Here is an 18,606-nt window from a genome sequence, read left to right on the forward strand (position 1 = left end):
CATATTCTGGAAAACAGAACAAAACAAAAAGCTAACTTCACTTATTGTCTCAAGATTAGCATGGATTTTGTACCCATACAGATCTATGCAACAGACTCTGACAGTGGACGAAATGGAGAAATTGAATATTCTATTTTATTTGGGAATATCAACGAAGTATTTTTCATTGATTCAGAACGAGGAATTATATCTACAAATATGGCTCTGGATCGTGAAGACATTTCATTATATAGGTTTGTAATGATTATAAAATCTATATTATATCATGTTTGACATAAGCCTTGAAAATGTGTTACTTATCAGCAAATACAATACAGATATGTATATGGGTTATACACCAGAGGTGAGTTCCTACCAATTTGCACCTATTCGGTAGAACCGGTTCGTCAAATCTACCGAACCAGTTAGAAGAGGTTCCACCAGTGGACCCAGAAAGCAGGCCACACCTACAGAAGAGGTTCCAAATTTTTTTGAAACCCACCACTGGTCCTTGGATATGATTATTCTACACTAGCATGCTCCTATTTATAAAACTCAGTGCCTCTGTGAAAGGTAAGGATGACTACTGTGTTTGTGGTGCAATCAGAACATTGCGTGTGTTGAAGTTGTTTTAACGCAAACCAAAGATGCCTTTTAAAAAACAAGTTTGCATCCAATTCTTATGCATGCCAGTGCTGTGTGTGAGGTAATTTAAGGTGGTTCTGACAAGTGTCGTCGGCATCTTCATATCAGGTCACATGGGTGGCAAGCCACTCCCACAAAGTAGGCCACACCCACAGAGTAGGTTCAAGCAATTTTTGAAACCCACCACTGTTATACACATAATTCCCCCCCCCCCTGAATCTGGACCATAGCTACACCAAATGTGTTGGTTGTAGTTGTATATTATTTGAATAATGAATGCTGTGTTGTTTTGTTACCTGTGTCCTTCAGTGCTTATCACCATACTCTATGGCAGAAATATAATATATCAATGTTAATTACTTTGTTACTTGTTAAGTATTTTGGGGAGCACACGTTTTTATGTATTTGATAATATGGTTTTAGAATCTCATTTTCTGACACAGAATCATACGAAGTTGTCGAATCAGATAGTGGTCCATCCAACACAGGGGTGTCAAACTCTATCCCATTGTGGGTTGCGTTGGGATTTTGTTTGCCCTTGAGGAGCCAGTGTAGGCATGGTTTGGTCATCACAGCTGGCTGGGTGGGAGTGTCTGCGCCTGGTACAGCAGGGACCAGTCCCTTGCCATCTCCGGGATGGCCTGTGGACCAACTCATGAGCCAGATTTGGCCGGGATGGCCTGTGGACCAACTCATGAGCCAGATTTGGCCCAGGGGCCACATATTTTATCTTTGATCTAGCAAATTATGACTTACATGATGGCAGAGTTCTCCATAATTCCACCTTGGAATCTTTCTCAACACTGACCCTGAAAGTCTCTTCATGCAAATGATAGTATAGATCCCTTTCTTGGGAACTGTTACTAACCATTATGTATGGAATAGTAGTTGTTTCTGTGAAGAATGTATTTTGCAGAGAAAGTACAGAGAAATAAATATTCTTGGTCACAGTTTGGAACTCATTTTTTCCCCATTTCACTTTTTTTCAACTAAGGATGTTGCATTATCAGACTTTTATACTACACAAAAGCTCTTTAAACTGTCTGTTCCCCCCCTCCCCCAATAGCTGTGCATTTAACATATTCAAAAGCGGAGTTGACATAATTAAGTGAAATTAATGAACTCAGAATGCAACTATAGTAAGATCACAAGAAATGCTCATAATTAAGCCTTTTAAAATAAATTGCTCACTGGGCTATTTAAAGTATTTCTTCTGTAGCATGTTTTAGCTAAAATAAAGTGAAGAACAGGTCCTTTTAAAGTAGGTAGTTATAGAATTTGTCTCTAAAAACATAAACATTCCAGGAATTTCAGGATGCTTTATTCTGTCTCCAGTTCTAACAAGACTGGAAGGAAAATGCTTTTTATAGCCCAGTTCTGTTTATTTTCACGTTCTGTTCATTTAAATGTTCATTTAACTTACTTTTCTCAGTGCCTTGTATTTCAATGTAAATCTTTCCCTTGGTTATATTTTGTCCATTGAAATCAAAGGCTTTAGTGTAAGAGGTGTTGTGGCCCAGCAGGAGCCGTTGGAGCTGCCACCAGACTCCAACAGCGAGGGGCCCTATGAGTCGGCTCTGGAGGAGGACCCTGGACAGGGTTCCGACTCCGAGCAGGGCGCAGAGAGGCTGGTTGGCCACCAGGAGGCGCATAAACCTTGGACCAGGGGGAGGAGACAAAGGAGAGTAATCCAGATGCCAGCAGTGAGTTGTTCCTGGATGCCCGGCACCGAAGAGCTAATAGGCGTCAGGAACAGTTGTGCAAATACAGCAGGTAATTGCACTCAGCTGGTGGTCATTAGGCTCCTCTCCAGACTATAAAGGACTGCTTGTGCATACGCCCCTCTTGCAGAAGTCAACGCAGGAATTAATGTTGGAGAACATTATAGTGAACTTGGCAGGCTGGATTGCTGCCACGGTTTATCTGTGTTGGATTGTTGCCAAGGACCTGTCTGTCTCTTAATAAATTCCAGAAAGTATCTTTGACTCAGAGTGTGTTGGTGTGGGAAGAGAGGAACAGAGAGGTAACCCGAAATATTGAAATAAGTCTTTGGGAATTGTACTTTAACAAACATATTCTAATGCGTGTGACATTTGCCACTTTCAAAGCCACTGCTGAAAATTCTTCATGTCACCATTTCTGTCTTCTTTCATCAGCACTCTTGAGGTTTCACCTAAAATAGGTCAGCAGCATTTGAGGGATGTGGGTTCCCTGGAGAAATACAGTAGGCCATGATATAGTAGGCCACATCATGATATAGTGACATCATAGAAACAGGTGAAGGTGAATTTACCAGCCTCCTTTGGGAGGATAGGTGTGTGGTGAATGAGGAAAGTGGAAATCTGAAACTTATCAGAGACAAACTGCTCCAATTCATCCTCAAAATAAAAAAGCCCAGTCCCACAACTCCAGCTGACATTTTTGAGGACATTTCGCCTCTGTTTTTAGGGAGTTGGAGGATTTAAAAATGAAAATGAGAGCAGTGCACCTCTAGAAGGCTTTGAGCTCCCAATGCACTTTTATTATTATGGTTGGTGTTGTGGCCCAGCAGGAGCCGTTGGAGCTGCAAACAGACTCCGATAGCGAGGGACCCTATGAGTCGGCTCTGGAAGATGTGGAGGACCCTGGACAGGGTTCAGACTCCGAGCAGGGCGCAGAGAAGCTGATTGGCCACCAGGAGGCGCCTGAGCCTTGGACCAGTGGGGAAGAGACAAGGGAGTGTGATCCAGGACATGAGCAGTGGGGAGGAGCCAAGGGAGTTGTTTCTGGATGCCCGGCACCGGAGAGCTAATAGGCGTAAGGAACAGTTGCGCAGTTGTGCCTCCCCCAGCCCCCAGTAGTATTCTATAAACGAAAAAACAGGCCGTTTTGGGGAGGTCTGCAGAGTGCAAAAACTTTTTTTTAAATTTGCTTCTTCAAAATCTTGGTGCGTCTTATACTCCGGTGCATCTTATACTCCGAAAAATACGGCAGTCATTTTACCATCAGATTTGCCGGTACAGTTTCAAGATGGTAGACGTACAAATGAGGCTGCTTCTGGTTGCCTAATGCTAGTGTAAAACATATTTGTGCAGGTTTTTTTTAAAAAAAACAAATTCTATTTCTGAATTGTATCTGATGTATCTAATTCAGTGTGTCTGGGAATAATTTCCCAAGCTTTTTTTCTAAACATATTACTGAATGCACAATTAGAAATGATTTCATGTGCTCTAAAATAAATTGTTGCTTTTAAAATGCATTTCCCTTGAACAAACAATAGCCAAACTCAAGACTAATTTTTTTTTTGAAACTTCTGAAACTACAGTGATCTATTTTTGAAGCTAAACGCTGGAAATGTTAAAACTTTAAAGTAAGAATTTCAGAGGGAACTGTTAACAGAGACTTTATCTAGATGCCCTTGATTATAGATTTTATCGTGTTTTTCAAACAGTAAAATGTAAGAAAAAGGTTAGTTTAGTACAGGGGTAGTCAACCTTTTTATTCCTACCGCCCACTTTTGTATTTCTGCTAGTAGTAAAATTTTCCAACCGCCCACCGGTTCCACAGTAATGGTGATTTATAAAGTAGGGAAGTAACTTTACTTTATAAAATTTATAAAGCAGAGTTACAGCAAATCCCTACCGCCCACCATCAAAGCTGGAACGCCCACTAGTGGGCGATAGGGACCAGGTTGACTACCACTGGTTTAATATGTATTTCTACATGTACCTTGCTTGATGCCACCTCTTGGGTAGACCTGGCACAAAGCCGATTGACATGACGCACGCTGATCCACCAAGGTTCCAGACATCTGAGGACAGAAGAACAACTATAGCACAAGAGAAGCGAGCACTCCCCAAAGCCAGAGCTTCCAATGCTGCAACAATGGTGCCCTCACTTGTCTGCCCAACAGGAGGCAGAACATTTCATGCCTGATTAGGCCTTACCAACCACCTGCAGACACACAACCTGTTAGATGCCAAGGTCCTCTTCGAACACGATGGACGAACATCAGCTTACTTACCAATATTCTAGGCATAATTTGAAATTATGGCTGTTTAGAAAATTAAATGCAAGTTTGTAGTTTAAGTAATATATTCTGACCATTTTAAAACCTCAAAAACCCAGTAGAGAGCCAGTATGGTAGATGAACGGCAGTAGAATCCTAAGATCAAATTGTAATGTTCGTATTTATTCCTGACATATGAATGTTTGTCACTTTTTGAAAGGTGGTTATTGTATCAGAAATGAAAGGGAATATAATTTTTTCATATTTATTTGACAGTGTATACTCTGCTATACGCCATTTACAATATATTAATACATTTGAAGGAATAAAACTGCCGTATATCAATTTAAGACTATTTACAGTACATAAAGCATATTCACTCCATTAAGTCTTTGAGTCTGCTTAGTCCTGTTCTTTTGTTCTAGCTTTTATTGAACTCTCTGAACTTCTTTATGCATCAACAAAAAAAGTGCTGTGCAAGTGTTACCAATTAAAGTTATTTAGTCTTTTGAAGAATATTTTGCTTTAACTTACAAGTAATTGGTGCAAAGTAGTATGGTTCAGAGAGTTTTATCACTGGTTCACCGACAAAACGACAAAACCATGCCCGACTAAACCGCAGTGACAAAACCGTGTGCTCTAAAGCGCTCCGACGAATGAGCACTGAATCACGCTGACAACAGCGCGGTGACAGAAGTGCGCTGTAAAACTAAATCTAAACCTAAACCTAACCCTAAACCTAACCCTTAACCTAACCCTAAACTTAACCCTTAACCTAACCCTAACCCTAAACCTTAACCTAAACCTAGCCCTAAACCTAACCCTAAACCTAGCCCTAAACCTAGCCCTAAACCTAACCCTAAACCTAACCCTAAACCTAGCCCTAAACCTAACCCTAAACCTAACCCTAAACCTAACCCTTACCTTAAGTTATAAGCGCTGTTGTAAAGCGCCCTTCTGTCTCTGCACTGTTATCGCCGCGTTGATGATGTTGCGATTTTAGCGACACGGTTTAGTCGGGCGCGATTTTGATGTTCGCCCTTTTGTCGGGTCACGTTATCACTTTTGTGTAATGTTTTATTGCTTTAGGAAGTCAATGAGGTGAATCAAAACTAAACTGACTATTTTAGAAGAAATCAATGAGGTAATTAAACTGCTTTTATTAAAATCCCATTGATTTCAGTGAAAATGAATTTAAACTTGATCCATCTCAGTGTTTGCAGATTTAATCTTTACATGGATTATAAAGCAGTTGAAGTCCCACTGAACTCAATAGATGTTATTTTTGAGTAAGACACTACTTAGTCCAATTGGATATTATCTCAGGTGAATTTGTGTATGGCAGGGGTGTCAAACTGGCGGCCCACAGGCCGGATGGATCACACGCAGGCCATGCCTACCCCGGCTCCGCAAAGGCAAAAAAGTCACAATATGTCATGTGACGTGTTCGAGTTTGATACCCATGGTGTATGGAATCACCTCCTCCTGAAACGAGTATGATTTTTCAATGCAATTGATAATAACGTAGGTAATTATTTTTCTCTCACCATTGCATATACCATTCCTCTTGGTCTATGTTCATATAGGTTCATATCACGTTACTATTGCAGAAAAAATGCAGGAGGGAGCACTGTTTGCTGTCCTAAATTCCTGTACAAAAGGCAGTATATAAATCAATAAGAATATAATGTACATTTTTAGTTTTGTAACTCTATTTCTCTCTCTCTCATAGGTAAGGTTCTTAAAAAAGAATTTTAAAGCAATTATTAATGCTACTATTCTAATCAATTATTAACATAGTATGTCATTCTATAAATTAAGAAAATCTATTCAGTTGCTTATGTTCTTTTTTTTAAAAAACAACCGGTTGGCAAATATAGGATTATCTTTCACAAATGATTTTATTATACTAACATTTTCACTGAAAAAATGACAATTTTTCAGACACTTTGTAATAATTACTATATTATTATATAATTACTATATTACTATATACCTGCCAGAGGTGGGTTTCTACCAGTTCGCACCTATTCGGTAGAACCGGTTCGTCAAACCTACCGAACCGGTTAGAAGAGGTTCCACCAGTGGACCCAGAAAGCAGGCCACACCTACAGAAGAGGTTCCAAAAATTTTTGAAACCCACCACTGGTCCTTGGATATGATTATTCTATACTATCATGCTCATATTTATAAAACTCAGTGCCTCTGTGAAAGGTAAGGATGACTACTGCGTTTGTGGTGCAATCAGAACATTCCGTGTGTTGAAGTTGTTTTAGCGCAAACCAAAGATGCCTTTTAAAAAACAAGTTTACATCCTATTCTTCTGCATGCCAGTGCTGTGTGTGAGGTAATTTAAGGTGGTTCTGACAAGTGTCGTCGGCATCTTCATATCCGGTCACATGGGCGGCAAGCCACTCCCACAAAGGAGGTCACAGCCACAGAGTAGGTTCGAACAATTTTTGAAACCCACCACTGATACCTGCATAATGCTTCTGACAGCCACTAATCCCAGGTTTACTGATTCTCTAATAGGTTGATTGTACAAGCTGCTGACAAAGGAATCCCTGGACTATTTGCTAATTGCACGATAGACATAGAAGTTGTGGACATCAATGATAATGCTCCAACTCTGCAGCCATTTGATATTATCCATCTCTCTGAAAGTAAGAATGATTCTCATTTTATGCTTGGATTAAACTTTAAACATAGTTTTAGTTTAAGAAATAGGTTTTCTTTCAATTTACATTCTTGATCAAATAGCAAGTATCATTTTAGCAAATATTCTTTGAGATATTTCTAATACCTATGAGTATTCTATTTTTGAACTATTTAAAACAAACACAAGAAATAATATAATCTATTCCTTTAAATCTTGAAAGGACATTTTGTCTTAAGGCACATTAATCTGGAAATTAAGAATTGATTATTATTTATTATTCCTGACATTTAGTTTTAATTTATGTTTAGTTTTTTGGGGAGGGGCCCCTACTGTGAAGCTAGGACTACCAATATTAAGAGAATTTTAGAATACTCCTAATGTTGACGGAAGTAACAAAGCTTGGTGACTTGAGCTAGTGGAGGAAAATTGAAATCTAACTCAAAAATGATAGCTAATTTAGCAGGTTCTAAAAGTAGACTAGATAGGAAAGAGATGAAAATATCAATAGTTACTAAAATAAATGGCTCTTTACTTCTCTTGAATCATGGGCACTGATTGTTGGAAATCACAAGTAAAATGGGATTTTACTTTCTTCTCCAGTTCTGTGGCTTCCCAAATGCATCCAGTTGGCTTCAGTGTAACACAAAATATTGAATTAGAAGAGCTTTTGTCAAGATCTAGAGAAGTTGTTCTTATAGTTATATAACAATAATTAAAAATAACTAATCTAATATTCTGTGAATCACTATTGTAAAAATTAAAAAATGGTTAAGTGTAACAGTTAAGATTCCTATCTTGAAATAATTGTGCATGTGAATAACAAAGGTTTATGAAGGAGGCTGTGGCACATATCGATCTTAGTGATCTCCAGAAGTGAAGTGGATTAAAATCTAGTTAGGAGCAGGAATACATCCCAGAAGAAAGTTGCTTAAGAAAAGTATATTGCCGTGGCCATGAAGTATGTAGACATCAAGCTACCAAATGCAACATATGCTCAGATAATTTAGGATGGCCATACATTTGTACTATGGTTGTTGCAAAATGTACAGAATGAAATGTAATATAGAATAGAATAGAATAGAATAGAATAGAATAGAATAGAATTTTATTATTTGTATGCCGCCCTTCTCCGGGAGGACTCAGAGCGGCGAACAATTCAAGGGAGAAAAGGGGAACATAAAAAACAAAATACAAATAATAAAAGTAAACAACAGTCGCACAACCATACATGTCGAGAGGGGAGGGAACTCATCACCCCCAGGCCTGCCGGCAAAGCCAAGTTTTGATGGCTTTTCGGAAGGCCTGGAGAGAGGTGAGGGTCCGAATCCCTGCGGGGAGCTCATTCCAGAGGGCCAGAGCTGCCACAGAGAAGGCCCTCCCCCAGGTAATAGCCAGGTGGCATTGGCTGGTAGATAGCACCCGGAGGAGGCCAACCCTGTGAGATCTAATGGGTCTGTGGGAGGTAATTGGCAGCAGGCGGTCTCTCAAGTATATTATTGTTACTCATTTTAGAATTAAGTTTAAAATTTGCCTAACATCTATATAACTATGATCATTTGTGATATAACACTTCAGTTTTTTTACTAAATCAATGGTTGGCTTACATTATTCGAACCATGCAAGAACTACTGGAATATACTCTCATTTTTAAGCATAATTGTTGTAGGTACGCCAGTTGGATTCCTACTGATACAAGTAGTTGCAAATGATACAGATCTGGGCCCGCCTCTTCACTACAGCTTTGCTGAAGGTTCTAATCATGGAAAGAAATTTGCAATCGACCAATTGAAGGGAACAATTACACTGGTGAAGGCATTAGATTTTGAAATAAATACTCATCTGGAACTTTTTATCAACGTTTCTGATTCTGTGCATCAAACCATCGAACGACTCCCAATTCTTATAGCTGATGTCAATGATAATCCTCCAGTATTTGTTCAGGATAGCTATCGGGTAAGAAAAAGAAAGGCCAGGAACCAGTAATCTACTTTTTAAAATCAATTAATGGTCAATATTTGAAATGCTGCATTTTATTTCCCTTTCTTTCAGGTGATTATACCTGAATGTAAGTACATAGATGACTCTGTCTTGATTGTACATGCCACAGACAAAGATTCGGAGCACAATGGAAATATAGTCTATAGAATGATTTCTCTGTCTGACACATTTTTTATTGATCCACAAAATGGTGAGCATGCGTAAATGAACAACCAAATTGGGAAAAATCCCGTTCAAGATTCTGTGTGCTGAGAATGCTTAATAGGTGGTATTTTCATGCATACCTTGTGTAGCTAAATATATAATTCATGACTTTAAATAACGATCTAGGTCAGGGGTAGTCAACCTTTTTATACCTACCGCCCACTTTTGTATCTCTCTTAGTAGTAAAATTTTCTAACTGCCCACCGGTTCCACAGTAATGGTGATTTATAAAGTACGGAAGTAACTTTACTTTATAAAATTTATAAAGCAGAGTTACAGCAAACCCCTACCGCCCACCATGAAAGATGGAATGCCCACTAGTGGGCGATAGGGACCAGGTTGATTCCACTGATTTAGGTACTTCTTCTAAGTGCTAGAAGAAAGGATCCAAGGATAACATCATATAGTATTTATTCTACATTTTGTGTTGTATATCTACTCTTGGGCCTGTTTAAGTCTATTCATCTAATTTAAATACTATTACTTTTCTGTGACTTAGAAAATTTCATAAAATTAATACATTTTAAGAATATCAGAATTTCTTTAAATGTAAGAAAGAAATACTAACATGTTATAATGATTTTCACAATAACTACATATGTTTTTTACTTGAATTTACATGAACTCCATTTAGTACATGCAGTTTTTGGCTGTCTGGAATTGTCCTTTTATATCGTCTTTCTTTTTTTGCAGCAATGAAAAACTTTTTAAATGATGACTGTTTTTATTTTTGTGCAATACGGAAAGTGGAATCTGTAGTGTTAGTACTAAAAGTTTTTGCACAACATAATGCATGTTTTGTTTTATTTTAGGTTCACTGTTTCTTGTTAAGCCACTGACTTATCAGTTCAGTCACCCAGAGATTCATCTCCTTATAGAAGCCAGCGACCATGGGAATCCTCCTTTGACTGCTATGACTTCTGTTATAGTGCAGATACAGGCTATGAATACATACATTCCTCTGTTTACAATGGAAACCTATACTTTTACTATAAGTGAAAATGCTTCAGTTGGGGAGAACCTATTCACATTCTCAGTTAATGACCAAGGTAGAAATCATCAAGGCACCAATGTTGTGTATTCCATCGTTGGTGGAAATAACGAGAATAAATTCTATGTGAAAAAGCTCGTATTTGGGGCAGAATATTCAGATCAAACCATTGGAAATCTTGTTTTGAAGAACCCCCTAGATCGAGAGAAATGTTCATCTTATAAGTTGTTAATTCTTGCATCTGATCCTAAAGCTGCTCATCTAAATTCAACTGCTACCGTGTCGATTACTATTTTAGATGTTAATGACAATCCACCTGTATTTACAAGTTTGGAATATCATGTTCATGTCAGGGAAGATGTTCCAGTTGGTAGTTACATTACTTCGGTGTCAGCATATGATTATGATGCCGGAACCAATGCAGATGTCACTTACAACATAGCCTCTGGAAATGATAAAGGGTACTTCCAACTAGAAGATAAAACTGGCTCAATACATTTGATCAGAGCTCTAGATTACGAGGCTGCTACGGAATTCAAGTTGACTGTCCAAGCTTCTGACGGAGGAATAGTTCCGAAAAATGTGGCGTTTGCTGCTGTTTTTATCAGTGTCCTGGATGCTAATGATTATGTCCCCGTATTTGTTTTCCCAAACCTCAAGTGTGGTGTACGGGAAAATATGCCTGCGTTTTCCTCTGTTTGCACAATTTCTGCACTAGATTTTGATGTTGGTTATCTTGCCTACTCTATCCAGTCATCTTGCTTGCCCAGTCATGGAAATCGTGGAGATCGTAACCTGTTTATAATAGATTCTTTGTCTGGAAATATCCACACCAAGCAGGTGCTTGACTTTGAACATCAGAGTAAGTACTGTTTCGTTGCACAGGCAAAAGATAAAAGCAATTCCACAGCTACCATTACTGTTTGGATTAATGTGGAAGGATTAGATGAACTTGACCCTGTGTTCAACCAAGATGAATATTTCTTTTATTTTCCCGAGAAGCATGAAGCTGGGCAGTGGATTTGTGATGTAAAAGCGTCAGACTGTGATGGTGGAGTGGATGGTGTCATTTATTATACTTTGTTAGGACAGTCTTCCTTCTTTTCGGTGAACTGTAGCAGTGGGTCTGTTTATTTGGCTGGACCTATTCACAAAAACAGAAGCAGCAAGAAGGAGAAAGATGGCACTTTTGAACTACTAATAAAAGCTCATAGTCCAAAGCAGGACTCAAAGTCCAGCACCTGCACAGTTATGGTGAGCATTTTTAATAGCCCGGAGAGCTATCCCACACTGCCAGCAGCTAACCTGTCTGTTAGCATTGCCATCTCTATCATAGTACTTTTGTTTTTAGCCATCTGCCTTGCTGTGCTTATTGGTAGATATATACTAAAAGATACCTGCAAGTATAGCCTGAAGAAAGAGATGCCATGTCCCTCAGTTATAGATCTAAACATGCATAGACAAAAGAACTCATCTAAACATTTCCAAGAACCCCAAATCCATGGAACAACTATTCTTCCTTTAGGGAGCACAGCTGATTGGCTGGATTTGATTGGCACCAGGGATAAAAGAAATATTGATAGTGTTTGTGTACAATCCAACTCACATAGCCACGGACCAGTAGAAGAGAAAATTGGAGAAAATGTGGGACTAAAAACAATTAATGAACACCCTACTAGGAAGGGTACGAGATCTGCTTTAAGTGACAAATGCTCATTTATACCAGATTCAGGAATTTCAAGGGATTCTGATCAGTTTTCATGTCAGTCTGGAGAAAATAAGATTATGTACATTTCTCAAAACACAGAAGCTCTCCATTACTTCAGAGAACTACTCTGGAACAAAATGGTGTCCCACACACTTGCAAAAGTGACAGTCAAAGAAATTGAGATAATGACTGATCTCACAATGGAATATATAGAAGCACCTGAGAGCAAGGATCCTGTTACCCCATTAGACTCTGTTGAAGATCTTGGAGAGAATCATAACTGGAATTGTTTGCTGAACTGGGAACCCAGCTTTAAGCCTCTTGCTTCTGTGTTCAGTGAAATTGCAGAACTGCAGGATGAAAGTATCGAAATACATAATTTTCCTAAAGGGGACAAATCTTTCATTTTTCCTCCTTTGCTTGCTTCTACAGCTCAACCTGATTTAAAATCATATTTCTCACAACTGCCAACTTCATTGCCAGATGCATTTTAAAAATATCCCCATTCATCAGATGTCCGTCATTTGAAATCTCCTTCAGCGCTTATAATCCTAGGTTTTTCACCTTTTCACCAAAGAGCCATGGTGGCGCAGTGGTTAGAGTGCAGTACTGCAGGCTACTTCTGCTGCCTGCTGGCTGCCTGCAATTTAGCAGTTCGAATCTCACCAGGCTCAAGGTTGACTCAGTCTTCCATCCTTCCGAGGTCGGTAAAATGAGGACTCAGATTGTTCGGGGCAATGTGCTGACTCTGTAAACATCTTAGAGAGGGCTGCTATTCCCTATCTCTGCTGATCATAGAAAAACTTACAATATCTCCAGTTGCCTCATATCTTAATCTGAAGGGAATCAGTTCTAGTTGGTCAGCATGCGAACTTTCAACAGAAGAATATTATATATACCTTTCACCCTGGCTTGGCTGATAACGGATAAGACCCTGTGGCCTAATGGCTAAGATGTCTGCCTAATATGTAATATAGCCCAGGTTCAAATCCCAGTAAGGGTATTGCTAGCTGATGAGAGCTAAATAGCTTGAAATAGATCTATACTAGTCTCCCTTTATTTATTTATCAGCACAAATACAATATATCTACTTTTAAACTGTACTTACATTTAGAGTCTTTCAACGCTTTAAGACAGGGAAATCAAACTATTTCATTGAGGGCCGCATCAGGGTTGTGGTTGACCTTGGGTGGGCCGGGTAGGGGGATGTGGCCAGAGTGGCCATGGCCATGGCCAGCTTAATGTTACTCATGTTGGGGGGGATGTGGTGCCCCGGGTGCTCTGCCAGCAAAAGCGGGTTCCCGAGCTCCTGTATCCCTCTGCCAGCAAACACGAGCTTGGGAGGGCCCCATGTGGCCCTCTGGAGCTCCGTTTTCTCTGGCAGAGGCACCAAGGGCCGGTCCTTAGCTGTTTTCAGGGTGACCCAGCAGGCCAGATCTGAGCACGCTGTGGGCCGGATCTGGCCCCCAGGCCCTGAGTTTGACACCCCTGCCTAAGAGGAAGTATTTTGCAGTGTGATGGTCCAATTCTGACCAAATTAAACAACTCAGAAACATGCATGCATACATATATAACACTTAAAGTTCAGACAGCAGCTGTCAATAATGATTGATGGTATAATATTTTGGAAAAAAGCATAAATATTCAGGTAGGGTACACATTCTAGATTTGAGACAGATATTTGGCAACAAATATTTAGAGATAGCCTAGGTATATTTAGAAAATAAAATACGAACCCTAAATACATGAGATTATATTGGTTTACATAAAATATTTTTAAGCCTTATATATATTCACTACTAATGCTTTTTTAGAACAAGTAATAACCTAGCATTCTATAAATAATTCTAAAATGCTTGTTGGTGATAAAAGTATCAGGTATTACTTCTTTGTTTTAATTAATAAATCATATTCCAACATTCTGGTTTTGCTTCTCTCTTTTATCATATAATTACAGTTTTCTTATTTTTTCAGTTTAGATGATAACATTCATTATTCATACAAATCATTATATTTTTGTCATATGAATTGTCACTAGGCTATTTTTACTAGCATATATTGGAAAGGTTAAATTTTAAAATACATATAAATAATATCACATGCTCATGCTCAAGGTTTTCTATTAATGCTTATATATGCAGTTTACATTGAGACTTAGTCAAAGATTCTATGTGAATACAGGTTAGATGCAGAAAGTCATTGAAGCATTTTGTTTAAGTTACATTTGTCAAGAGTTGACTTAATTCATGGCCTGTTTGTTTCTCACAATGCTATATAATTACTACAACTCTTGCGTTGCTATTATGCCACATAAGCAGCAGTAGCTTTAACAAGTTCCTACAAAGGTAGACAAATAAGTCTACAGCAATGACAGTCTACAAGAAGGCTATGACAAGACTAAGGCTTGTGCTTTTGTTAACAGTTGCCTCTCAATTTCTGGCCTGGTACTGAAATACGAAATAGATAGATAGATAGATACTTTATTTGTATCCCGCCCTTTTCCCTGAGGGGACTCAGGGTGGCTCACAATTCAGAGGGAGGGAGGACAAACAAGTTACAAACATAAAACAATACATCATTAAAAAGCACAACAGTCATACGATTCGAGTGGGGTTGAAATCTTTAGCCCCAGGCCTGTCGGGACAGCCAGGACTTAAGGGCTACGCGGAAGGTCTTGAGGGTGGTGAGGGTACGTATCTCCACGGGGAGTTCGTTCCAAAGGGTCGGAGCAGCCACCGAGAAGGCTCTCCTCCGGGTAGTTGCCAGCCGACATTGGCCGGCTGATGGAATTCGGAGGAGGCCTAATCTATGGGATCTTATTGGCCTAGTGGAAGTAATTGGCAGTAGGCGGTCTCTCAAGTACCCAGATCCAATACCATGAAGGGCTTTGTAGGTGACAACTAGCACCTTGAAGCGCACCCGGAGATCAACAGGCAGCCAGTGCAGCTCGCGGAGGATAGGTGTTACGTGGGTGAAACGAGGTGCACCCACGATCGCTCGCGCGGCGGCATTCTGGACCAGCTGAAGTCGCCGAATACTCTTCAAGGGCAGCCCCATGTAGAGCACATTGCAGTATTCCAGCCTGGAGGTCACAAGGGCACAAGTGACTGTTGTGAGAGCCTCCCGGTTCAGGTAGGGACGCAACTGGTGCACCAGGCGAACCTGGGCAAATGCTCCCCTGGTCACAGCTGACAAATGGTGTTCAAAGGTCAGCTGTGGATCCAGGAGGACTCCCAAGTTGTGGACAATGTATATTGTCCTTAGTTCTTAATGAGCTGTAGATTTATGTTGACTGATCATTGCTGTACATGGCAATACCTGGAATCCTCTTTAAAGTTGCATTGACAACCAGATGGCTTACACAAATCCCTATTGGTCTCAGCATGCAAGGCCAATGCCATTGTCTAAGCTAAAATATCTGGAGAGCACCAGATTGTCTATCAACTTTAGAGAACATGGGTAAAATTTGACACAGCTGAGTTAAAAATTCATCATTTTTTTGTTTTGTTTTTCAGGCAACACTGAAAAATGTTATGGACTAAGTTTCCTAGAGTATGTCTAGACTCATATAGACTGGTGGCCTAAAAATATTTATTTAACTTTCTAGTAACATACCAAAATAGCTGCCTTTATTATTACCAACAAACCTTGTACCTTCTCCAATAATAGCTGCAAGCTGATTCCTTTTGTAGACATACTTATGCCATGCCATGCTTAAGATAATCAGACTTTAGAAATGTTCAATTAAATATTTTGTTACATTTTTCTTTTTAATGTATATATTTACTAATCATCTGTCCAAAACTGTGAGGTATATTAAGCAGATGTACTTCTTTCTTGTGTGTGGTTGAACGTAGAAAAGTGAATATATACAAGAGGCTGCTATAAATCATAAGACAGCTCTTTTCACCTGTTTTTTTTATTTGTTGTGTAAACATTTATTTTACAGTAAATTTACTTTTCACTTGCTTCAAATAGTCTCTTCTCTGTTATTTCAGTAAAGAAAGAAGTAGATCAGCATATACTAATATTGGAAGAATAAAATCTGTGAATGGAAAAGTAAATTAAGCCCCAAAGTGTAAAATGTATAAAATAATGTTTTATTTTCATGGCACTTGAACTAACATGAGAATACCAAATTTATTATTTTGATCTAATAAGGACAAAAAGCAATGTATAAAACAGAGCCCAGACAAAGTGGAAGCAAGAATGGATGCAAGGATATAAAGATAGAAATATAGTGAATGTTGTTGGTATAAATTTAATATATATTTCATTTTATTTTGATTACTATTGCCTACCCCTTGTCTACACTTTGTATTTTCAATTTTTAAATTAAATTTAATAATAAAAATACAAATGAAAATAAAGATATATGCCCCTGTATAAAATTGATCATCTTGCAAAACAATAGCATGACTGGTATATATATTATGTGTACATAGAACTGCATTAATCAATGGAATTTGTAGCAATCATAATTTTTCCAACACAAATTTCTCCTACCTCTCTTTTGAAGAACATTATGTCAAAATCGTACTTGACAATAAGCTTTACTGAACATAGATGGATTCATCCCAAGTGAACATGTAGACTTTTCTAACATATCATACATAAAACAGCAATAGATGTGGAAGGTACAGAAAGTTTTCACCTCTGATGCCCATGTGTACTACACAATAATAAAAACTGGACATAGCTACCATGTTCCTCCTAAAATAAGCGCTTGCCCTTATTTTCAGAGAGGTCTTATTATGTTTGAGGTGTAGGAAGACCCTTAACATCGGCCCACAGATCAGCTGATCCAGAAAGGGCTGGAAGCTCTGTCTCTGTTTCTGGCACACTCTTGCCAGCCATAGCATTGCTGGCTCTGTTTGCAGCTGCCACTAAAAGAGGGGGTGCGGTAGCTTGGGTTTGCAGGAGTGGTCTCCGCGAGTCCATTCTGTTTGTATGGCAGGTGCATATGGGGCGCGTGGAGCATGTTCCCCTCTTCCCCCCCGGGAAATGGCAGGGACCAGCTGTGCATTCTTTTAAATATTTAGGGGAGGGCTTACTTTGCGGGGAGGGCTTATTTTAGCACATGCACTCAAAAGCCTGATTGGGCTTATTATCCGGAAAACATGGTATCTGTTCTGTCCCCCCTCCTTCGTTCGTTCAAAGACGACAGTCAGACAGACTTAAAAGGAAAGAACTTTATCAGCCTCGACTCACGCTGGCTGCGAGCCCAAAAATAAACATAAATAAAGTCTCTGGCGAGAAGATAACAGAATGAAAAAACAAAACTCTTACAAAGCAATTCACTTCTCCAAGTGTCTCCTTGAATCAGGGTTACAGAAAGCAAATCACTTCTCCAAGTGTCTCTCACAAACAAACCACGACCGATGAATGATGAACGAAACGAGTGAATGTTGACTTCTGCAACCAGGGCGTGGCACCATCCATCCTTTTATCTCCAAAAGATGACACTAATGAGCCCCAGCTGCATTGTTAATCTTGCATCCCGACTCAATTCACAGCAACCTTCTGCTGAGTCACAACAGGTATCTATATACCTATGTCATTAAGATTATTGAAAGAAATGCATACCACTGTAGAAACACTAGACAGCATTGATGACTTACCGACAAGCTGAGTCATTCTAAGCCAAATTCTTCCTTTCGGATAATCAAATGAAGGTCTCTGGTAATCATATTATCGAGTTCTAATACAGTTTTTTTTAATGCTGACACACATCTGTAGTGATAAGATCTTTCATAAAGCATAAGAATCTATTAATTGCTCATATTTGGCTAGAACCTTTTCCCAAAGAAACTCGATAATATAAAATGAAATATTCCTGTGGCTTGAAGCACCTCTGCCAGAATAAACAAGTTTATTGTAACAGCCGTTTCATTAAACCCACATACGGCACCTGGGAGAATCAAAGTATCAGTTAATATCATTGGCAAAACTAAACTGATTCCCTGCAATGCACTGAATATAAAACAGCAAGGAATATGTTGCATAAGGAAAGATTCCAAGGCTATAGAAGAGTGTTTCTCAACCTTGGCAACTTGAAGATGTCCGGACAGCATTCGCTGGCTGGGGAATTCTGGGAGTTGAAGTCCGGACATCTTCACGTTGCCAAGGTTGAGAAACACTGCTACAGAATCTATAGAGTATGTATACAGTAGTATACATCTGAGAGGGACCTTTCCTTATATAACATCTAAACCAAGAGAATCAAGCTTTATTTCTTGGAGGATATAGAAGTTTGTGGACCACTTAGAATCAGATCCTCCACAAAGCATGATGAGAGCAAAATAAAAGAATATTTTTAAATACTATAAATATTTATATGTAATAGTGATAGCATTAAGTACTTGCCTTAGGCTATTTTGCCCCTTAATTTAAATATAATGATCAGAATATTAAAAACAAACCTGAGAGAATGA

At 39.0% G+C, this 18,606-nt stretch overlaps 1 protein-coding gene across 1 annotated transcript in view; it reads left to right on the top strand.

Moving 5' to 3' along the window:
* Positions 1–15,734, top strand: part of DCHS2 (dachsous cadherin-related 2) — a 97,380-nt gene extending 81,646 nt beyond the window's left edge. Inside the window, exons 25-30 of the mRNA XM_087723697.1 lie at positions 82–233; positions 7,145–7,275; positions 8,938–9,224; positions 9,321–9,459; positions 10,286–12,535; positions 15,688–15,734. Coding sequence (XP_087579823.1) covers positions 82–233; positions 7,145–7,275; positions 8,938–9,224; positions 9,321–9,459; positions 10,286–12,535; positions 15,688–15,734 — 3,006 coding nt within the window. The remainder of the gene's footprint in view (positions 1–81; positions 234–7,144; positions 7,276–8,937; positions 9,225–9,320; positions 9,460–10,285; positions 12,536–15,687) is intronic.
* Positions 15,735–18,606: the final 2,872 nt, after the last annotated feature.

Source organism: Thamnophis sirtalis, unplaced genomic scaffold, assembly GCF_051295495.1.
Source record: "Thamnophis sirtalis isolate CommonGarterSnake01/CBP01778 unplaced genomic scaffold, rThaSir2_p1.2 scaffold_10, whole genome shotgun sequence".
Lineage (NCBI taxonomy): Eukaryota > Metazoa > Chordata > Lepidosauria > Squamata > Natricidae > Thamnophis > Thamnophis sirtalis.